This window comes from Aegilops tauschii, chromosome 5, assembly GCF_002575655.3.
Source record: "Aegilops tauschii subsp. strangulata cultivar AL8/78 chromosome 5, Aet v6.0, whole genome shotgun sequence".
NCBI classification, from domain to species: domain Eukaryota; kingdom Viridiplantae; phylum Streptophyta; class Magnoliopsida; order Poales; family Poaceae; genus Aegilops; species Aegilops tauschii.
Genome location: NC_053039.3, coordinates 374,123,387 through 374,147,429, shown reverse-complemented (window position 1 = coordinate 374,147,429; position 24,043 = coordinate 374,123,387). Strand labels below are relative to the sequence as shown.

Here is a 24,043-nt window from a genome sequence, read left to right as displayed (position 1 = left end):
ACTCATTGGACTGCATACATCAAAATGTATTACTTCCAATAAGTTGCTCTCTTGTTCCATCTTACTGAAAACGAGGACTTTCAGTCATCTTGCCCATGTGGAATGATTTGCATGTCTCAAGTGATTCGAAATCAAGTGAGTCCAAACGATCCATCTGCATGGAGTTTCTTCATGCATATATACCAATAGACATGGTTCGCATGTCTCAATCTTTTCAAAAACGAGTGAGTCCAAAGATCCTTCTACATGGAGCTTCTTCATGCGTTCTATACCAATATGACTCAAATGGCAGTGCCATAAGTATGTGGTACTATCATTACTATTTTATATCTTTTGGCACGAACATGTGTATCACTACGATCGAGATTCATTTTAGGTGCAAGACCATTGAAGGTATTATTCAAATAAACAGAGTAACCATTATTCTCCTTAAATGAATAACCGTATTGCGACAAACATAATCCAATCATGCTCAATGCAAACACCAAATCTCGATGGTAGAGGGAGCATGCGATGCTTGATCACATCAACCTTGGAAACACTTCCAACACATATCGTCATCTCACCTTTAGCTAGTCTCCGTTTATTCCGCAGCTTTTATTTCGAGTTACTAACACTTAGCAACCGAACCAGTATCTAATACCCTGGTGCTGCTAGGAGTACTAGTAAAGCACACATTCATATAATGTATATCCAATATACTTTGTCGACCTTGCCTGCCTTCTCATCTACCAAGTATCTAGGGTAGCTCTGCTTCAGTGACCGTTTCCCTCATTACAGAAGCACTCAGTCTCGGGTTTGGGTTCAACCTTGGGATTCTTCAGTAGAGCAGCAACTGATTTGTTGTTTCATGAAGTATCCCTTCTTCCCTTGCCCTTCTTGAAACTAGTGGTTTTACTAACCATCAACAATTGATGCTCCTTCTTGATTTCTACTTTCGCGGTGTCAAACATCGCGAGTTGCTCAAGGATCATCATGTCTATCCCTGATATGTTATAGTTCATCACGAAGCTCTAATAGCTTGGTGGCAGTGACTATGGAGAACCATCACTATCTCATCTAGAAGATCAACTCCCACTCGATTCAAGTGATTGTAGTACTCAGACAATCTGAGCACATGCTCAACGATTGAGTTTTTCTCCCTTAGTTTGCAGGCTTAAGAAATTTGTCAGAGGTCTCATACCTCTTAACGTGGGCACTAGTCTGAAATCCCAATTTCAGTCTTCGGAACATCTCATATGTTCTGCGACGTTTCAAAAACGTCTTTGGTGCCACAATTCTAAACCGTTAGCAATACGCACTGAACTATCACGTAGTCATCAAAACGTGTATGTCAGATGTTTCATAACATCTACAGACGACGCTGAGGTTCAGCACACCGAGCGGTGCATTAAGGACATAAGCCTTCTGTGCAGCAATGAGGACAATCCTCAGTTTACGGACCCAGTCCGCATAATTGCTACTACCAACTTTCAACTAAATTTTCTCTAGGAACATATCTTAAACAGTAGAACTAAAGCGCAAGCTATGACATAATTTGCAAAGACCTTTTGACTATGTTCATGATAATTGAGTTCATCTGATTAATGAACTCCCACTCAGATAGACATCCCTCTAGTCATCTAAGTGATACATGATCCGAGTCAAACTAGGCCGTGTCCGATCATCACGTGAGACAGACTAGTCATCATCGGTGAACATCTCCATGTTGATCGTATCTACTATACGACTCATGTTCGACCTTTCGGTCTCTTGTGTTCCGAGGCCATGTCTGTACATGCTAGGCTCGTCAAGTCAACCTAAGTGTTTCGCATGTGTTCCGAGGCCATGTCTGTACATGCTAGGCTCGTTAACACCCGTTGTATTCGAACGTTAGAATCTATCACACCCGATCATCACGTGGTGCTTCGAAACAACGAACCTTCGCAACGGTGCACAGTTAGGGGGAACACGTCTCTTGAAATTTTAGTGAGGGATCATCTTATTTATGCTACCGTCGTTCTAAGCAAATAAGATGCATAATATGATAAACATCACATGCAATCAAATAGTGACATGATATGGCCAATATCATCTTGCTCCTTTGATCTCCATCTTCGGGGCAACAAGATCATCTTTGTCACCGGCATGACACCATGATCTCCATCATCATGATCTCCATCATTGTGTCTTTATGAAGTTGTCACGCCGACGATTACTTCTACTTCTATGGCTAACGCGCTTAGCAATAAAGTAAAGTAATTTACATGGCGTTATTCAATGACACGCAGGTCATACAAAAATAAAGAAAACTCCTATGGCTCCTGCCGGTTGTCATACTCATCGACATGCAAGTCGTGATCCCTATTACAAGAATATGATCAATCTCATACATCACATATATCATTCATCATATCTTCTGGTCATATCTCATCACATAGCACATGCTGCAAAAACAAGTTAGACGTCCTCTAATTGTTGTTGCAAGTTTTTACGTGGCTTGTATAGGTTTCTAGCAAGAACGTTTCTTACCTACGTAAAACCACAACGTGATATGCCAATTTCTATTTACCCTTCATAAGGACCCTTTTCATCGAATCCGTTCCGACTAAAGTAGGTGAGACAGACACCCGCTAGCCACCTTATGCAACTAGTGCATGTCAGTCGGTGGAACCTGTCTCACGTAAGCGTACGTGTAAGGTCGGTCCGGGCCGCTTCATCCCACAATGCCGCCGAAACAAGATAAGACTAGTAGCGGCAAGAAGAATTGGCAACATCTACGCCCACAACTGCTTTGTGTTCTACTCGTGCATAGAAACTACGCATAGACCTAGCTCATGATGCCACTGTTGGGGAACGTAGCAGAAATTCAAAATTTTCTACACATCACCAAGATCAATCTATGGAGTTTACTAGAAACGAGAGGGAAGGAGTGCATCTACATACCCTTGTAGATCGCGAGCGGAAGCGTTCAAGAGAACGGGGTTGATGGAGTCGTACTCGTCGTGATCCAAATCACCGATGATCCTAGTGCCGAACGGACGGCACCTCCGCGTTCAACACACGTACGGAGCAGCGACGTCTCCTCCTTCTTGATCCAGCAAGGGGGGAGGAGAGGTTGATGGAGATCCAGCAGCACGACGGCGTGGTGGTGGAAGTAGCGGGATTCCAACAGGGCTTCGCCAAGCGCTGCGGGAGGAGGGAGATGTGTCACGGGAGGGAGAGGGAGGCGCCAGGGCTTAGGGTTGCTGCCCTCCCTTCCCCCCACTATATATAGGGCCAAGGGAGAGGGGGGGCGCAGCCTTGGCCCTTCCTCCAAGGAAGGGTGCGGCCAGGGAGGAGTCCATCCTTCCCAAGGCACCTCGGAGGTGCCTTCCCCCTTTAGGACTCTCCCTTTATCTTATCTCTTGGCGCATGGGCCTCTTGGGGCTGGTTCCCTTGGCCCATATAGGCCAAGGCGCACACCCCACAGCCCATGTGGCCCCCCCTTGGGCATGTGGACCCCTTGGTGGACCCCCGGACCCCTTTCGGCACTCCCGGTACAATACCGATAATGCGCGAAACTTTTCTGGTGACCAAAACAAGACTTCCCATATATAAATCTTTACCTCCGGACCATTCCGGAACTCCTCGTGACGTCCGGGATCTCATCCGGGACTCCGAACAACTTTCGGGTTACCGCATACTAATATCTCTACAACCCTAGCGTCACCGAACCTTAAATGTGTAGACCCTACGGGTTCGGGAGACACGCAGACATGACCGAGACGACTCTCCGGTCAATAACCAACAACGGGATCTGGATACCCATGTTGGCTCCCACATGCTCCTCGATGGTCACATCGGATGAACCACGATGTCGAGGATTCAATCAATCCCGTATACAATTCCCTTTGTCTACCGGTATAGTACTTGCCCGAGATTCGATCGTCAGTATCCCGATACCTTGTTCAATCTCGTTACCGGCAAGTCTCTTTACTCGTTCCGTAACACATCATCCCGTGATCAACTCCTTGGTCACATTGTGCACATTATGATGATGTCCTACCGAGTGGGCCCAGAGATACCTCTCCGTTTACACGGAGTGACAAATCCCAGTCTCGATTCGTGCCAACCCAACAGACACTTTCGGAGATACCTGTAGTGCACCTTTATAGCCACCCAGTTACGTTGTGACGTTTGGTACACCCAAAGCATTCCTACGGTATCCGGGAGTTGCACAATCTCATGGTCTAAGGAAATGATACTTGACATTAGAAAAGCTCTTAGCAAACGAACTACACGATCTTGTGCTAGGCTTAGGATTGGGTCTTGTCCATCACATCATTCTCCTAATGATGTGATCCCGTTATCAACGACATCCAATGTCCATGGTCAGGAAACCGTAACCATCTATTGATCAACGAGCTAGTCAACTAGAGGCTTACTAGGGACATCGTGTTGTCTATGTATCCACACATGTATCTGAGTTTCCTATCAATACAATTCTAGCATGGATAATAAACGATTATCATGAACAAGGAAATATAATAAGAACCAATTTATTATTGCCTCTAGGGCATATTTCCAACAGAACTGCCCCAAATACTTAGCGGACAGGAAGGCCGGCAACACCAAAGGTATATGTGATATACATGTAATTGATGTGTACCTTACCAGTACTCGTAGTAGCTCCTGGGTATTTGATACCGGTGCGATTGCTCATATTTGTAACTCAAAACAGGAGCTGCAGAATAAGCGGAGACTGGCGAAGGACGAGGTGACGATGCGCGTCAGGAATGGTTCCAAGGTCGATGTGATCGCCGTCGGCACGCTACCTCTACATTTACCTACGGGATTAGTTTTAAACCTCAATAATTGTTATTTAGTGCCAGCTTTGAGCATGAACATTGTATCTGGATCTCGTTTAATTCGAGATGGCTACTCATTTAAATCCGAGAATAATGGTTGTTCTATTTATATGAGAGATATGTTTTATGGTCATGCCCCGTTGGTCAATGGTTTATTCTTGATGAATCTCGAACGTGATGTTACACATATTCATAGTGTGAATACCAAAAGATGTAAAGTTGATAACGATAGTCCCACATACTTGTGGCACTGCCGCCTTGGTCACATTGGTGTCAAGCGTATGAAGAAGCTCCATGCAGATGGACTTTTGGAGTCTCTTGATTACGAATCATTTGACACGTGCGAACCATGCCTCATGGGTAAGATGACCAAGACTCCGTTCTCCGGAACAATGGAGCGAGCAACCAACTTATTGGAAATCATACATACCGATGTGTGCGGTCCAATGAGTGTTGAGGCTCGCGGAGGATATCGTTATGTTCTCACTCTCACTGATGACTTAAGTAGATACGGGTATGTCTACCTAATGAAACACAAGTCTGAAACCTTTGAAAAGTTCAAGGAATTTCAGAGTGAGGTTGAGAATCAACGTGACAGGAAAATAAAGTTCTTACGATCAGATCGTGGTGGAGAATATTTAAGTCACGAATTTGGTACGCACTTAAAGAAATGTGGAATCGTTTCACAACTCACGCCGCCTGGAACACCTCAGCGAAATGGTGTGTCCGAACGTCGTAATCGCACTCTATTGGATATGGTGCGATCTATGATGTCTCTTACCGATCTACCGCTCTCATTTTGGGGCTATGCTTTAGAGACTGCCGCATTCACTTTAAATAGGGCTCCGTCGAAATCTGTTGAGACGACACAGTATGAATTATGGTTTGGGAAGAAACCTAAGCTGTCGTTTCTAAAAGTTTGGGGATGCGATGCTTATGTCAAGAAACTTCAACCTGAAAAGCTCGAACCCAAGTCGGAGAAATGCGTCTTCATAGGATACCCTATGGAAACTATTGGGTATACCTTCTACCTCAGATCCGAAGGCAAGATCTTCGTTGCCAAGAACGGGTCCTTTCTGGAGAAAGAGTTTCTCTCGAAGGAAGTAAGTGTGAGGAAAGTGGAACTTGATGAGGTGATAGTCACCCCTTCCGAACCGGAAAGTAGCGCAGCGCGGGAAGATATTCCTGTGGTGCCTACACCGACTGGGAGGAAATTAATGATGATGATCATGAAGCTTCGGATCAAGTTACTGCTGAACTTCGAAGGTCCACAAGGACACATTCCGCACCAGAGTGGTACAGCAACCCTGTCCTGGAAATCATGTTGTTAGACAACGGTGAACCTTCGAACTATGAAGAAGCGATGGCGGGCCCGGATTCCGACAAATGGCTAGAAGCCATGAAATCCGAGATAGGATCCATGTATGAAAACGAAGTATGGACTTTGACTGACTTGCCCGATGATCGGCGAGCCATAGAAAATAAATGGATCTTTAAGAAGAAGACAGACGCGGATGGTAATGTGACCATCTATAAGGCTCGACTTGTCGCTAAGGGTTATCGACAAGTTCAAGGGGTTGACTACGATGAGACTTTCTCACCCGTAGCGAAGCTGAAGTCCGTCCGAATCATGTTAGCAATTGCCGCATTCTATGATTATGAGATATGGCAAATGGACGTCAAAACGGCATTCCTTAACGGCTTCCTTAAGGAAGAATTGTATATGATGCAGCCGGAAGGTTTTGTCGATCCTAAAAATGCTAACAAAGTATGCAAGCTCCAGCGCTCAATCTATGGGCTGGTGCAAGCATCTCGGAGTTGGAACATTCGCTTTGATGAGATGATCAAAGCGTTTGGGTTTACACAGACTTATGGAGAAGCCTGTGTTTACAAGAAAGTGAGTGGGAGCTCTGTAGCATTTCTCATATTATATGTGGATGACATACTATTGATGGGAAATGATATAGAATTCTTGGAAAGTATAAAGGCCTATTTGAATAAGTGTTTTTCAATGAAGGACCTTGGAGAAGCTGCTTATATATTAGGCATCAAGATCTATAGAGATAGATCAAGACGCCTCATAGGTCTTTCACAGAGTATGTACCTTGACAAGATATTGAAGAAGTTCAATATGGATCAGTCCAAGAAGGGGTTCTTGCCTGTATTGCAAGGTGTGCAATTGAGCACGGCTCAATGCCCGACCACGGCAGAAGATATAGAAAAGATGAGTGTCATCCCCTATGCCTCGGCCATAGGGTCTATTATGTATGCCATGCTGTGTACCAGACCTGATGTAAACCTTGCCGTAAGTTTGGTAGGAAGGTACCAAAGTAATCCCGGCATGGAACACTGGACAGCGGTCAAGCAGATCCGTTGACTAAACCTCTCCCTAGAGCAAAACATGATCAACACCAGGACGCAATGGGTGTTCGATTCATCACAATGTAACTAGATTATTGACTCTAGTGCAAGTGGGAGACTGTTGGAAATATGCCCTATAGGCAATAATAAATGGTTATTATTATATTTCTTTGTTCATGGTAATTGTCTATTGTTCATGCTATAATTGTGTTATCCGGAAATCGTAATACATGTGTGAATACATAGACCACAACGTGTCCCTAGTAAGCCTCTAGTTGACTAGCTCGTTGATCAACAGATAGTCATGGTTTCCTGGCTATGGACATGGGATGTCATTGATAACGGGATCACATCATTAGGAGAATGATGTGATGGACAATAAGCATAGCATAAAAGATCGTGTAGTTTCGTTTGCTAGAGCTTTTCCAATCTCAAGTATCTATTCCTTAGACCATGAGATCGTGCAACTCCCGGATACCGTAGGAGTGCTTTGGGTATGCCAAACGTCACAACGTAATTGGGTGACTATAAAGGTACACTACGGGTATCTCCGAAAGTGTCTGTTGGGTTGGCACGGATCGAGACTAGGATTTGTCACTCCGTATGACGGAGAGGTATCTCTGGGCCCACTCGGTAATGCATCATCATAATGAGCTCAATGTGACTAAGGCGTTAGTCACGGGATCATGCATTGCGGTACGAGTAAAGAGACTTGCCGGTAACGAGATTGAATAAGGTATTGGGATACCGACGATCGAATCTTGGGCAAGTAACATACCGATTGACAAAGGGAATTGTATACGGGATTGATTGAATCCTCGACATCGTGGTTCATCCGATGAGATCATCGTGGAACATGTGGGAGCCAACATGGGTATCCAGATCCCGCTGTTGGTTATTGACCGGAGAGGCGTCTCGGTCATGTCTGCATGTCTCCCGAACCCGTAGGGTCTACACACTTAAGGTTCGGTGACGCTAGGGTTGTAGAGATATGAGTATGCGGAAAACCGAAAGTTGTTCGGAGTCCCGGATGAGATCCCGGACGTCACGAGGAGTTCCGGAATGGTCCGGAGGTGAAGAATTATATATAGGAAGTCCAGTTTCGGCCACCGGGAAAGTTTCGGGGGTTATCGGTATTGTACCGGGACCACCGGAAGGGTCCCGGGGGTCCACCGGGTGGGGCCACCTATCCCGGAGGGCCCCATGGGCTGAAGTGGGAGGGGAACCAGCCCCTGGTGGGCTGGTGCGCCCCCCCTTGGGCCTCCCCTGCGCCTAGGGTTGGAAACCCTAGGGGTGGGGGCGCCCCCCACTTGGCTTGGGGGGGGAAGCCACCTTCCCCCCCTTGGCCGCCGCCCCCCTTGAAGATCTGATCTCCCTGGGCCGGCGCCCCCCCCCCAGGGACCCTATATATAGTGGGGGGGAGGGAGGGCAGCAGTACCACAGCCCCTGGCGCCTCCCTCTCCCCCTGCAACACCTCTCCCTCTCGCAGAAGCTTGGCGAAGCCCTGCCGAGATCCCCGCTACTTCCACCACCACGCCGTCGTGCTGCTGGATCTCCATCAACCTCTCCTTCCCCCTTGCTGGATAAAGAAGGAGGAGACGTCGCTGCTCCGTATGTGTGTTGAACGCGGAGGTGCCGTCCGTTCGGCACTCGGTCATCGGTGATTTGAATCACGGCGAGTACGACTCCATCAACCACGTTCATTGGAACGCTTCCGCTCGCGATCTACAAGGGTATGTAGATGCACTCCTTTCCTCTCGTTGCTAGTATACTCCATAGATGGATCTTGGTGAGCGTAGGAAAATTTTAAAATTCTGCTACGATCCCCAACAGTAGTACCTATGATACTCCTATTACGGGCAGCCTTATGCAAGAGCCAGCTGCAGCACGTGCTCCTAGGCACTATATGAGAGTGAAAGATGGGCCATGTATTAATAAAGTAGCACATACTTATAGGGACGGGAACTTGGTGCTCTCGGGTACCCGCGCACCCTTTATGCGGAAAAAAAATTAGTAATTCAAAAAAACTTCTACAATTTCCAAATCTTATTTGGAATCAAAGTTGATCAGGTATTGTACTCGTATAAAAAGTTTGGAGAAGATATGATTCCTATTGAGTTTTTTTTTTGCATGGTAATACGTATCTCATTTATATCATAAAGAACAAAGTACAAGTCACGTAAAGACCGACATGACAAAACAAGAAAGTGTCGCTCACGTCCTTGGTGACGCCCAACACGACCATCGTTCTGCACTTCCACTTTCGTGGAAACTAAGAGGCAACTGCCGGGCCGGTTGTCGCCGATTCCTATTGAGTTCAAGACAAAAAAGACAAGTTTATGACGACAATATAGCGTGTATAGTACTTGTATGTAGTGTTTTTTGTCAAATCTTCGACCCAAGATGCAACGAAAGTCATTTTCTGGCAAAAGTTTTATATGACTGCAATACTTGATCATGTTTGATACCAAAAAAGATTTGAAATTTTTTAAACTTTTTTGAATTACTATTTTTTTTGCATATAGGATGCACTGGTACCCAGGTTCTTCTTCATATTTTTCATATTTATAGTTAATTGTAATATATATTGCCTATAAAATTGGCTATAAATAACATGACACTTTCTTATAGCTAACAGTTGGTCATACTATTAACCATGCTCTGGTCTGGTTTGTGATTGACGCTCTTCTCGGTTGGTCGTATGCTCGGTTCGCTCCGGAGACATCTCGAGTTCTCCATGTCTTGTTCTAGAAAAGGCCCCATCACATTCCAGAGTAGTCGCCGCCTCGCCGGGGTGCTGGTGCTGTACAGAGAAAAAATAATGTACAAGCCCGACCAACACCAAAGCAGGACTCTGGATTCTAGAACACGGCAGGACCTTCATGGGCTAAAAATAGAAGGAAAAGGAAGCTCACAGCCGAGTTGGAAAGCGAAAAAGTACCACCAAACGCTCGTCCACTGGAGAGACCTCGAGACGCTTCAAGAGCACCACCCGGCGACGCTATAAGTACGTCGCCTCCCATCGCCCTCCATTCCAACTCAATCCAGCGTCAAGCAAAAGCAAACAGCATCCTGTTCCTACCTACTATCCGATACAGAATTTTCCGTTCGAGCGCACAAGCCGAAGCAATCAGCACCGACAATGTCGATCGTGAGGCGGAGCAACGTCTTCGACCCCTTCGCGGACCTCTGGGCGGACCCCTTGGACACCTTCCGCTCCATCGTCCCGGCGATGATCTCAGGCAACAACAACAACGAGACAGCTGCGTTCGCCAACGCTCGCGTGGACTGGAAGGAGACCCCTGAGGCGCACGTCTTCAAGGCCGACCTCCCCGGCGTGAGGAAGGAGGAGGTCAAGGTGGAGGTGGAGGACGGCAACGTGCTCGTCGTCAGCGGCGAGCGCACAAAGGAGAAGGAGGACAAGAACGACAAGTGGCACCGTGTGGAGCGCAGCAGCGGCAAGTTCGTGAGGCGCTTCCGCCTGCCGGAGGGCGCCAAGGTGGAGGAGGTGAAGGCCGGGCTGGAGAACGGTGTGCTCACTGTCACCGTGCCCAAGGCCGAGGTGAAGAAGCCTGAGGTGAAGGCCATCGAGATCTCCGGCTGAGCATTGGAGCCAGCTTGGTTGATGTGTGTGCGAGCTCTGCAACCGAAAGTATGGTACAGTTGTGTCTTGTTCTTGCCGAGTCTGGTCAGACATGTCTGTATTGCGTTCCTTTTCCCAGTCGTGTCTGTACTTGTGTGATCGCCAATAGATTTGGCGATGAATAAATGAGAAATAAACCGGTAGGGTTTTGAGTGCAGTGCAGATTTTGCATACACAAAATTTGACCCTTTTTGGCTTCTGGTTCGGGTGGACAGTATCAAGAGAAAACATGGCGTTCCCTCCTTTCCGATAATAAAGCGCTCTTTTAAGTTTACCTCAATAAGTGTACTTTTAACTTTTGTCTTAAATCAAATTTTAAAATTTTGACCAACTTTATATGAAAAAGTAGCAATATTTATAGCACTAAATTAGTATCACTATATCCGTTTTAAAATGTACTTTCATAATATATCAATTTGATGTCATATATGTCACTACTCTTTTCTATATAGTTGATCAAAATTTTAAAACTTTGACTTTGGACAAAAACTAGAAGTACACTTATTCGCAGACGGAGGAAGTACTTTTTTTTATCGCCGGCTGCGTCCTAGGAGCCCAAGTTTCGTCGTTTTGGACCGAAATTGGTGCCAGCGGACCCAGACCGAGGGCGTCTGGGGAAAGAAAAATGGCGCCAAAACTTCCCGCGCTAGATTCTCATCCTGTTGAGTCAGCGACTAGATTTTGTCGTCCTCATCGCCTCGCCTCGGCTCCCGCGCGATTCAATGCCAACGCTGCCGTCGGTCAGCCTTCCATTAATTAACGAACGACGCAGTGATGGCGAGCCGCAGCGCGTCCCGCCCTTTCGCGCCACACGTCCACATCGCTCCCGCCCTCTCTCCGCTATAAAAGCCGATCTCGCCGCCGCTCATCGCACATTCGCCATTTCTCTCGACCGCACTACTCCAGCCCAGCGCCTACCACCTTTCTCGCCAAAAAAACACCCTTCGTCGTCGCTACACTAGTCATGGCACAGAGGTTGCCCGGCGACGGGGCGATGGCCAACGGCTTCGGCCGGCGCTGGTTGCATGAGTGGGAGGTGCGCTTGCTGCATGAGGCGGACTACCCGACGCCGCCCGACATGCGCGTCGCGAGCGCATGGCGACTGAGCGCAGGCGGCGTCCCCGTGCCTCCACCGCCCTGCGACGCGGAACACCCCGCCGTGATCGAGGCGATCCGGGCCAGCCTGCCGGAGTACGCGTGCCAAGAAGCACGGTACGCGGCGGGCAATGCCGGTGTCTGGACCGCGTACTTCCAGCGCCGCCACGCCGAGCAGCTGGCGTCCACAAACGGCGTCCCGACGCCAAAGGGCCACCACAACTCGGAGGTCCGTTGTCAACGGTGGGGCGCACCGGGGCGAACTCTCTCCGCCGTGTTCACGCACATCGAGGGCGACAACGAGCCGTGGCTGGAGTACCCGGTGCCATCCTTCTCTCGCCGCCGTGGAAGCTCCTGGATACCGAGGCGCATGGACACGCCGTCCTCGTCGTCCTCGGGCTCCCGCTCCTCCGACTCGGCGCCGGCGACACTCGTCCCCGTCAAGCCCGAGCCGGCGGCACTCGTTGATGTGAGTGCCCCCACTCAAGTTTTGAGCATCTTGTAGGATTTGGGTGAACTTTTAGAAAATAAATACTAAAACTCTCTAAATTCATACAAAACGTGCCAAAATATGCCCCCACTTAAGTATTTTGCCCGCACTCAAAAAAGTTTCTAGGTCCGCCCCTGGAGCTTGCTCCATATGGATCTGGAGGCAACGGCTGCTGTGCGCAAACGCAGTGTCATCATAATGCGGCCTCCATAAATTGTCTTTTTTCATTTTCTTCTATATTGTAGGGGCACTTTAAGCTCAAAGTTATCTAGCAAACGCGTGTATCAGCATGATAACTTAACAACAACTATATTCCGTGGCCAAAATGCGTCATTTTACATATAATTAGCCACTCGAAATGTCGTTCAAAGACATTTTCAAAATAAGCAATGTCGCTATTCAAGTGACACTGCTGCCTAGTACTACCTACACTAGTTGGTGGCGTCGTCTAGTCGTCGCCTCCTTATCATTGTCGTCCTCATCCTCCTCCTCCTATGGAGAAACCGTCAAAGTAAGCATAGGAGCGTACTCACGAGCGGCAGCCGCGAGCCGTTGTGCTTTTTTTTGTGCGGGGGCGTACTATCGTAGGATGCGCTCCTCATTCTGAGCTTCGAGTGTGTAGAGACACAACCGGTCGTCGATTAGGTCCTCGGCACCGGCTTTGGCTAGGCCTTGAGACATCCTTGTTCACTAGGACGAGGGGGCGGCGGGCTGACGGGGACGGCGTCCTTCTCCTCTTCACCCAGATAAGGGCCGCGGCTGCGCCGACGCCAAGGGATCTACCATTGCGACAGGAGGACTTGGCGATTGTCGTGACTAGTACGTCGCAGGAAGAGTTCACGCGCGATACGCAGTGTCTTAGACAGGAGGTTCCGCTCCACCACCAAGTTGAGCCGATAGGTTGTGTTCTTGCGCGGCGACGTTGTCTCGGATGATGGAGGAGATGGGAGGAGAGGAGGCGGTGGGGAGAGGTAGGAAGTGGCTAGGGCATTGGTGTTGGGAGCACCTCGCCGCCAGAATTTTATAGCCAGCAATGAAGCCTCGCGGCCATTCCGTGGCAGCAGCGGAGGCCATTAATGGGCAGGTAGTTACCGGTCACATCGCCCCATTCGACGTTGATAAATTGAAACATAGATTCGTGTATGGGCGAAACAAGTTGCGTTATGTATACGTTGCCTTATTTTTGTCATGCAAGAAACAAGTTGAAACCTCATTTCACAAGCGATGGATGAATCCGAATCAACATGGATTGTTCCTCTTCCTTGTTGTCGATCCGTTTCGATTCTCCTCGTCTCCCTAGTGGACGTTTCACTTTTGTCTATTAGAGGTCGCTCCTCTTTCATAGACGAAGCAACTTCCTCTCCTATGTGTCTGTCTTCTGGTTCTCAAGCCTTGCATCGTCTATCGCTTTCCCATGTCGCTTCTCGGTGTGCACTGTTAAGTCAGAGAGCGGACCTTTTAAACAATGTCTCTTGCAAATTTGTACAGGAGAGGGGCAATCAGATTTTTGGATAGTATACGCGCTCCTCCGCTGTGGTTGCACATGACGACTTCCCGAGGATGATTTCTTCCCCGACATTGACAACCGTCCCTTCGGAATTCTCTTTTCTTTCACCGCACCATGTCATATGTGTGTCATTTCTTTTTTGTTAGGAGTTTCACTGGGACTAGTAATATTAGCAATTGAGACATGGATGTGATGCCTGTCTTTTTTTGACCTAATTGCATAACTAGTTTTAGTACTCTGTTACTTGAATCAACTATCGTTTCTATTTTGATTATCATATTTATCAATGACATGTTTCCTTCAACACAACGAAGCACCACACTTCCATTTTGCGTAATGACCTGATTTTTTAGATGGTAATGACCTGATTGTGATACTGTGCGTGCGAGTAATTTTATGTGCGGGCAGCGTGTGAATAAAGTTGTACAGTAATTTTACCGTCAATGTTCAGATTAGAACGATCAAATCGCGCCCTATGGAGACCCATATGGGCTACTGCACCTTGGATCAATGAAAACTACATCCACAGGTTCCCGGAGACAGGCATGCCATCTTCTGTCATGGGGCAGATGTGCTGTCAATGGGGATACAGCGCATTAACAATGATAAAATGGACTTCCAGCTACTTTCGTCGAGTGATCTCGTGCGAGGCTGCGAATGCCGACCTGATCATTTAATTAACCAAGTTTTTTCGTACCGAAAGTTGATTAAGATGTGAGGTTTTCTTGTAATTGTAAGTAACTAAAAAGTAAACTTCAAAAAAAAGTAACTAAATAAAAAGTAAAGAAGGGAAACAAATTGATTGCATTTTAAGCTCGCTTGATGAAGAGGTGCCACCCCTGTAGAACAACGAGAAATACCGTTGGACCAAAGTAATCGAGGTGCAACAGAAGAGCTTTCTCGTGCCATTCGGTGCACCTTTCTGCGGTGAAGTGTTGACCTCCTCCGATGAAGAAGAGGCGGACAAGTTGACTCGTCTCTTCCTTCTCCCAGACGATGCACTGCACTGCACCGTTCCAGAGAAGCGAATTGATCGAGTCAAACCGATCCGACGGCGGCGATAGCCCCGCCCGTCGCATCCGACGGCGGCCCCGCCACCAGCAAGGATATAAACTGACCGCTTCCTGCCAATTCCCGCCCCCCGATCCCCAACCTCTTCGCGGCTCCATCCCACCTCCTCGCGCGGCGCTAATCGCCCGCCATGGGCCTCAAGCTCCTGCGGCTCGCGGCGACGCTCCTCTCCCCGGGGCCCGCCTCCCCGGCCTCCGGCGCCGACGCGCAGGGCGCGGTGCTGCGGGCGACGGCGCACCACCCGTCCACGGCCCCGCCGTCCGCGCACCACCTGGATGCGCTCCTCGCCTTCGGCCGCGGCTCGCGCCTCTCCGCCGCGGCGCTCGCGTCCGCCTTCACGGACCGCCTGCGCGCCGCGGCTGCCGGCGGCGGCGACGCCGCCGTGGCCCTCAAGTGCCTCGTCGCGCTCAGGGTCCTGCTCGCCCGCGGCGCCTTCATCCTCCGCGACCAGCTCCTCGTCGCCCTCCTCCGCCACCCGGCCTCGGGCCGCAACCCTCTCGCGCTCGCCGCCTTCCCGCTGGGCCGCTCCTTCGCGGCCGCCTCCTGGGTCCGCTTCTCCGCGCGCCTGCTCGAGGTGCTCCTCCTCCTGCCGGACGCCTCCTGCGACCCCGAGCACCTCACCGCGCTCCCCAACCCGCACCTCGTCTCCGAGCTCGCCGCCTTCGCGTCCGTCGCCGCCGCCGTCCGCCAGGCGCCGCCCCCTTCCTGCGCGCCGCAGGCCCACGCCCTCGTCTGGGAGGCCATCCGGCTGGCCGAGGAGGACCGCGTCACGGCGGAGCGCAACATCGCCGCGAGGGTCCGGGAGATGAGCGAGCGCATCGACACGCTCGGGCTGGCCGACGCAATGGAGCTGGTGTGCGTGCTGAAGCGGGTGGAGGAGGGCGCGGCGTCCCCGCCGGAGTGGAAGTGGGCGGGGCTGGACGAGGCCGTCGTGGCCGACGCGCGGCGCCTGCGCGAGCGCGCCGAGGAGGTGCTGCTCCGGAGGACGGAGCAGGACAGGCGGCTGCTGCGGAGGGACCCGGCGTGGAGCGCGTCCGCGCGCGTCGCCATGCTGCCGGCCCGCGCCGGCGACGGCGCCGCCGTCCGGTTCGGCTCCTCGCGGTGGTCCGGCACAGTTCCGTCGTGGCGATAGTACATCGGCGGCGATGCCTGTGCCTGCTCCACTGTTTGCAAGTTTCAAACATTTGTTTGTTGTACAAATCTGAACATTTGTTTGTTGAAGAAGCCGAGCAGAATGATCCAGGCTGCTTTTTTGACCGTTTGATCGAAGATCGATTCGAAGTAGTACAACTTGTTTCTGTCTTGATTAAATTATACATGTGCTACTTGCTGGTCTCACGATCAAAGATGAGAGCCGTGATGATCGGTGAAGGCGAAAGATCGGTCAGAGCATTGAGTGCGTGACACCCCCCCTTCCGTTCCTGCGCTGGAAAATGACATTTCGCCGCGATTGTTCTCCACAAGATGCAATCATGCAAATCACACGCGTTCTCCGGATGTGGTGCAAAAAATTAAGTCGGATATTTTACCTATATCATATCACGCACGAATTCGTTCTCCAATTTCGCAATCTGATAGCGCGCACCCTTCATAAACAATTTGCGTCTTTTGACTTTGCAAGATGTGCGGGTGGTGTAAACAATGAGGTCACTTGGTTGCGTTGGGTGTACGTGCTCATTAAGCCATGTTGGGGGCATGTGCTTTTGACTTCTTCATTCATGTGCGTGGCACTCTATTAGTCGATTACGTTTCGTAATGCTCTTTGTTTACAAACTAAAGTCGGCGCCACCACGCATAGATTATCCATCTGCTTGCTCCATTTCCAGGCAAATGCCCGCGGAAAAGCGTGGTTCATACCTAAAAGAGATACTCCTACCACAAAACACACCATTTGTTCGGCATTTCATAGTAGCAAAAACTAGTAATTATAAATGTTTAACGCGAGGCGGGAATGTCATGTTCGGCTCCTTGCAGTTAGGAAACTTAATTACCGACGTAAGGGACACAAATTGACAACAAGATGTCACTTATAGTGATACTTTCTGGTGTGGTCATTTGTGAGGCTGTGGCTCCGGGATGAGGAAAAAGTGAGGAAAGTTTAGACTTGAGGCAAAGCTGAGTAGTACTAAGAAACGAGGGCACAAAAATATAAAAATCCCATATTTATTTGTACACGTATATCCATCTACGCCGGCTCTTTGCAAATAGGCTTTGCAAATAGGGCATGAATTCCACTTCAGCAGCCACATCCAGTGCCGGAGCTAGGCAGGAATCTCCATGGAGTATGGGAGCAAGCCAAAATACGAAGGGGGGGGGGGGGATGCCCCCCCTCAAACTTTTACTAAGCTCTTCTACAGGCCAGCCACATGGCATAGGTGGGTAAGCAATTATTAAAAAAACGTATTAAAGCTTCGCTACTGGCCACCTCTGAATGCACTGGGGAGGTAGTAGTGATCATAGGCGAGGAGCGTGAGGCTCTCCCCCTCCATGAAATCCTCCGAGCATATCTCACATGCACGTCTGTCAAAATGGCCCCCGTCAGGTTTAGCGTAGTGTAGTTCATCCTCCTCAATGCACAATCGTCGCTTCATCAGCACTCCGCGACGGCAAAGGGTGCTTGATCTGCTTGAGAGTCTGCCTCGCTGCCTAGCGCCGCCGTATGAAGAAGAAGATGACAAGGAGAGGGCAATGGCTACAACGAGCCCTCCCACTATCCTCCCATTGGCTGGCCAGAGGGATCGGGACGACTACAGAAACCCTTGTCATGATGCCCCCAAAAAAGAATTAAAAAAACTATTGATTTAAAGTAATTTTTCAATTACATACTTAATATGACCTATTTTGTCAGCGGTGAGCAGTACGTATGCATATGCTACTATTTGAAATTCCATACACGGCTGAAGGTACCGATGGGCCTCGGTGAATAACGTAATGCAGGTAGAGCAAAGTTTGTAAAAAAGGCAAACATTGAATATTTTTTGGTAAAAGGCACTTTTATTGACTTAAATTATAGCATCAAGCGGGTACAAAACATGATCAACAACACTCGACCTCTGCATAACTAAAATATACACAACAAGCAATGACAAAATGAAAGAAGATACAAAGGACGGCATATCAACAACAGTAGAATCATAAAGGACCAACGCTAAGCCTATATGGAAGGAGGCGAAGGACCAATCCGGAGATTATGCCGCCACCCATACCGGATAAAGACCTTCTAATTCGGTGCTTGTGCTTTGGACTTCTTCGTGCCCTTATAACATAACCATGTGGTTTCCGTAAAAAAAACATAACCATGTGGATGCAATGTGCGCGTAGGTGAGCTTCGTAAAATGCACGTGTGGCGTTACCGCGGTGCACAAGAAGGACCTGTGTTTCGCTGCACGCCTCGACGGGGTTACCTGCAGCTCCGACAGATCGATAGATTTTGCTGGAAAACCCTGGTCGAGAATAACGCAACATGTTAGGTGCGTGCCTAGAGACGATCGACCATTGACTCTGACTCGGGAAAGGGAGAGACGAGAACAAGGCTAAAGCAAACATCAACCGGCCAGGCACGCTCCGAATATTAAACGGAGAGTGAGCTCACCATCCGCGTGCGAGCTGTTTCCCGTCATCTTCCGGCTCACCACTAGCTCGGGCCCCGTCCTGTCAGCTTAACACTGTACTCCACGCTATTGGGCCGGAGTAAGCTTCAGATTATTGGAGTAGGAGGGTGCCTGTTTGTCTCAAAAAAAGGAGGGTGCCCGTCTGGCTCACCACTAGCTCGAACCCACTTCCAACAAATGGCTTGCTTAGTGTAAGTCTCTATGACCAGTGGACCCCACATGAAGGGCAAATAAACGAAAAAAAAGTGTCACCATTAGGATTCGAACTTTTAAATATATTCCACATGTAAATAAGTGAATATTTTTTAAATTGCATGAACATTTTTTAATAAGTTATTTTATTTGTATGTATAATATTTATGACACAAGAATATTTTGAAATTTATTTTTATTACTATGATTATAATTTGCAAACTTTTTGCAAATTCCTAAAAAAATGGTACCATGTGCCAAATGGGTTGTACTGATTGCAGCCATTTTAAACCCACAAACGTGTTCTCCACAAAACATTAGGAATCGTTACCATTACTGGACAAGAGAAAGCGAGTGGTTGACTGGTTCTGTGTCTCTAGTTTGAATTCTCAAAAATAAAATAAAGTTCAAACGTTAGTGGGGACTATTTTCATTGTTGATTTTCCAGTTGTGCTGACATGTGGGGCCCACTGGTCATGGAGACATATATGAAGCAAGCAATCTGTTGGAAGTGGGTCCCATGCCACGTGTGCATGCTAATCAAAATATTGTGCCATGTCCACGCATTATACGTCTATAGATGGGATTATCACCGTATTTACACGTTCGTGTCAAGTTTTAGAATCAGTCCGGCGTATTTTTCAAGTTCAAGTAGTAAAGTGAACATCGATGGCAAGTTTTAGCACCATCAGTGATATTACCTCAATAAAACAAACATGGACGAAATCTGTTGAAAAGAAAAGAGGAAACCGCCTAACAATAGAATCGCCTTCGCAAGCCCACCCAGCAGTTGCAATTTCCTAAGCAAGAAAAATAAAATAGAGCCAACATATGCAATCCTCTCGATGCAGAGCATGTGCAAAGTCGATGACTAAATTACATGATGGATTGCTGTGTGGAAATGGAATCACGCCCAAGTAACTTATACACGACGTGCTGGAGCGAGGCTGCAAATTACTCTGCTGCCTACCTTCAAATAGAGCCAACATTAGCTGCATTTATGAAATCTGGCAGATGGATGTCAAAACAAGTTTCCTTACCAGTTTTCGTAAGGAAAGGTTGTATGTGATACAATCAGAAAGGTTTTGTCGATCCTAAGGATGCTAAAAGGTATGCTAGCTCCAGCGATCCTTCCATGGACTAGAGCAACCATCTCGGAGTCAGAATATACGCTTTGATGGAGTGATCAAAGTTTTTGGGTTTATACAAAGTTTGTTAGAAACTTGTATTTACAATAAAGTGAGTGGGAGCGCTACAACATTTCTGATAAGTATATGTGAATGACATATTGTTGATCCAAAATGATGTAAAAATTTCTGGAAAGCATAAAGGGTTGTTTGAAAGGAGTTTTTCAAAGGAAAACCTGGATAAAAGCTGCTTACATATTGGGCATCAAGATCTATAGAGATAGATCAAGACGCCTGATGATACTTTCAAAGAACGCACACCTTGACATGATTTTGAAAGAGTTCAAAATAGATCAGCAAAGAAGGAGTTCTTGGTTGTGTTACAAGGTGTGAGTATTGAGTAAGACTCAAGACCTGACCACGGCAGAAGATAGAGAAAGGACGAAGGTCGTCCCCTATGCTTTAGACGTAGGCTCTATAGTATGCTATGCTGTGTACCGCACATGTAGTGTGCCTTGCCATGAGTTGGTCAAGAGGGTACAATAGTGATCCGGGAAAGGATCTCATGACAGCGGTCGAACTTATCCTTAGTACCTAGTGGACTAAGGAATTTCTCGATTATGGAGGTGAAAGGGAGTTCGTCGTAAAGGGTTACGTCGATGCGAACTTTGACACTAATCCGGATGACTCTGAGTAGTAAACCGGATTCGTATAGTAGAGCAATTATTTGAAATGGCTCCAAATAGCGCGTGGTAGCATCCACAAGATGACATAGATATTCATAAAGCACACACGGATCTGAAGGGTTCAGACCCGTTGACTAAATAACCTCTCTCACAAGCATAACATGATCAAACCAGAACTCATTGAGTGTTAATCACATAGTGATATGAACTAGATTGTTGACTCTAGTAAACTCTTTGGATGTTGGTCACATGGTGATGTGACCTGTCAGTGTTAATCACATGGTGATGTGAACTAGATTATTGACTCTAGTGCAAGTGGGAGACTGTTGGAAATATGCCCTAGAGGCAATAATAAATAGGTTATTATTATATTTCCTTGTTCATGATAATCGTTTATTATCCATGCTAGAATTGTATTGATAGGAAACTCAGATACATGTGTGGATACATAGACAACACCATGTCCCTAGTAAGCCTCTAGTTGACTAGCTCGTTGCTCAATAAATGGTTACGGTTTCCTGACCATGGACGTTGGATGTCGTTGATAACGGGATCACATCATTAGGAGAATGATGTGATGGACAAGACCCAATCCTAAGCCTAGCACAAGATCGTGTAGTTCGTTTGCTCAGAGCTTTTCTAATGTCAAGTATCAGTTCCTTAGACCATGAGATTGTGTAACTCCCGGATACCGTAAGAATGCTTTGGGTGTACCAAACGTCACAACGTAACTGGGTGACTATAAAGGTGCACTACAGGTATCTCCGAAAGTGTCTGTTGGGTTGGCACGAATCGAGACTGGGATTTGTCACTCCGTGTAAACGGAGAGGTATCTCTGGGCCCACTCGGTAGGACATCATCATAATGTGCACAGTGTGACCAAGGAGTTGATCACGGGATGATGTGAGTTACGGAACGAGTAAAGAGACTTGCCGGTAACGACATTGAACAAGGTATAGGGATACCGACGATCGAATCTCGGGCAAGTAACATACCGATGGACAAAGGGAATTGTATACGGGATTGATTGAATCCCCGACATCGTGGTTCATCCGATGAGATCATCGTGGAACATGTGGGAGCCAACATGGGTATCCAGATCCCGCTGTTGGTTATTGACCGGAGAACGTCTCGGTCATGTCTGCATGGTTCCCGAACCCGTAGGGTCTACACGCTTAAGGTTCGATGACGCTAGGGTTATAGGGAAAGTATGTACGTGGTTACTGAATGTTGTTCGGAGTCCCGGATGAGATCCCGGACGTCACGAGGAGTTCCGGAATGGTCCGGAGGTAAAGATTTATATATGGGAAGTCCTGTTTTGGTCACCGTAAAAGTTTCGGGTGAAATCGGTAATGTACCGGGACCACCGGGAGGGTCCCGGGGGTCCACCAAGTGGGGCCACCAGCCCCAGAAGGCTGCGTGGGCCAAGTGTGGGAGGGGACCAGCCCCAGGTGGGCTGGTGCGCCCCCCCACCAAGGCCCAAGGCGCATAGGAGAGTGGGAGGGGGCAAACCCTAGGTCTAGATGGGCCTTAGGGCCCATCTAGTGGGGCGCCCCCCCTCTCCTCCCCTTGGCCGCCCCCCTTGATGGGATCTAGGGCTGGCCGCCTCCTCTTGGGGGTGGAAACCCTAAAGGGGGCGCAGCCCCCTCCCCCCCTATATATAGTTGAGGTTTGGGCTGCCCAACACACACGAGAACGTCTCTCTTTCGGCGCAGCCCTACCCCTCTCCCTCCTCCTCCTCTCCCGCGGTGCTTGGCGAAGCCCTGCGGGATTGCCACGCTCCTCCATCACCACCACGCCGTCGTGTTGCTGCTGGATGGAGTCTTCCCCAACCTCTCCCTCTCTCCTTGCTGGATCAAGGCGTGGGAGACGTCACCGGGCTGCACGTGTGTTGAACGCGGAGGCACCGTTCTTCGGTGCTTAGATCGGAATCAATCGCGATCTGAATCGCTACGAGTACGACTCCCTCATCCGCGTTCTTGCAACGCTTCCGCATCGCGATCTACAATGGTATGTAGATGCACTCTCCTTCCCCTCGTTGCTAGATTACTCCATAGATTGATCTTGGTGATGCGTAGAAAATTTTGAATTTCTGCTACGTTCCCCAACACGGACGGCGCTCCTCCGGCGGCGGGGAGTGCTCGTCGGTGAGGTAGGCCGGATCCCCTCGGCTGCGCGGGTAGCGAGGTCCCGGTGGGCACTGGTCATGGCGCGGGGAGGCCCCGGGCTCCCCTCGTCAGATCGGAGGCGATCTGGTCTGCTCGTGATGTATGACCTCCGGCCGGCCTGGATCTCCGGCGTGCACGCGCCTGCTGACGTTGTGGCTGGTTCGGAGGTGGCGGCAGGGTGCTTGGCCGGGGGAAACCCTTGGCCGCCGGTGGCGGTCACGGCGTCGATGGCGTCCCGGACGCCATTCCCTCCTTGGTGGCGGCGCCGAGGCTAAACCTCCCCTGCTTCCCCCCTTCCCCTGCGCCCGGGTGAAAACCCTAGCCCCGGTGGTTAAGCGGCGGCGGCGCCATAGCGTCATCACCTTCTTGAAGGCGCCGACTTGGGCATGGGGATGCTGGGCGTGCATGGCGAGATTGTCTGGATCCTGATGGCGGCCCGTCTGATCTACCGCGTCGCAGCTCCGGGCATGTCTCGTGACTGCGGTGCTTATCTTCCGGCCGTGTCTCCGACGGCGACCTCGCCCTTCCTCACCTTGTACTTGCCGTGGTGGAGCGGTACTTCATCTCACTCATTGATGGCGGCGGAGTTCGGCGGCATGGCGCTGTGGAGGCTCGGCGTCCGATGCGCGGAGATGGACTCGCGCAGGAGGAGGTAGTTGTCTGGCGTCATGGTGACGTCGATGGCAGAAGTGGCCTTCACAAGGTAGAAGACTCAATATAATCTGAAGACGGACCTGTGGAAGATGGCGGCGACGACACAAGAGTGCGTCTGACCGGATTGTGCCCCAGACCCGGTACGTGGCTCGGCTGGGGCTTCCGGCTTTTGATGTTAGGTTTAGGTGAGTGGTTTGGGTAGTGGCCCAGCTAGCATCCCTTCATCATATGGATAAGAGTAGCGGCATATGTTGCCAAGATGGTGGATTCAGGTATATTGTTTGTAATACTTTGTAAGGTCCTCGAGAATAATTAATAAAGTGGCCGTATGCATCTCCCAGATGCAGAGGCCGGGGGTCATCCTCCTTTTCTAAAAAAAAAACTCATGTTTCCTACAATTCACTCACCTACGATCTCTACACAGATTTACAAACGTATTCTCATGTCGCTACCGGTTGCTAACTACTGCTACATCTGTATCCAGCATGAGTTTTCAGGGATGGGAGATGATGATTCCTATGGCGTTCTTAGCAGGCACTGGGTAAATACATACAGTAACTGACTTCTTGCACCATATACTCTGCACTTCAGTTGCCAATTTACCATCAG

At 49.0% G+C, this 24,043-nt stretch overlaps 2 protein-coding genes across 2 annotated transcripts; both read left to right on the top strand.

Moving 5' to 3' along the window:
- The first annotated feature begins 10,218 nt into the window (after positions 1–10,218).
- LOC109778448 (16.9 kDa class I heat shock protein 1) lies at positions 10,219–10,990 on the top strand. Its single transcript, XM_020337000.4, has one exon. It carries the CDS (start codon positions 10,333–10,335, stop codon positions 10,792–10,794), a length of 462 nt encoding a protein of 153 aa, XP_020192589.1. The 5' UTR covers positions 10,219–10,332; the 3' UTR covers positions 10,795–10,990.
- A 3,076-nt stretch (positions 10,991–14,066) lies between these two features.
- Positions 14,067–16,307, top strand: LOC109778449 (putative clathrin assembly protein At4g40080). The gene has a single exon (XM_020337001.4). It carries the CDS (start codon positions 15,127–15,129, stop codon positions 16,126–16,128), a length of 1,002 nt encoding a protein of 333 aa, XP_020192590.1. The 5' UTR covers positions 14,067–15,126; the 3' UTR covers positions 16,129–16,307.
- Positions 16,308–24,043: the final 7,736 nt, after the last annotated feature.

Coding starts and splice junctions, on each gene's coding strand:
- LOC109778448 (XM_020337000.4), top strand. CDS start 10,333: ATGTCGATCGTGAGGCGGAGCAACGTCTTCGACCCCTTCGCGGACCTC.
- LOC109778449 (XM_020337001.4), top strand. CDS start 15,127: ATGGGCCTCAAGCTCCTGCGGCTCGCGGCGACGCTCCTCTCCCCGGGG.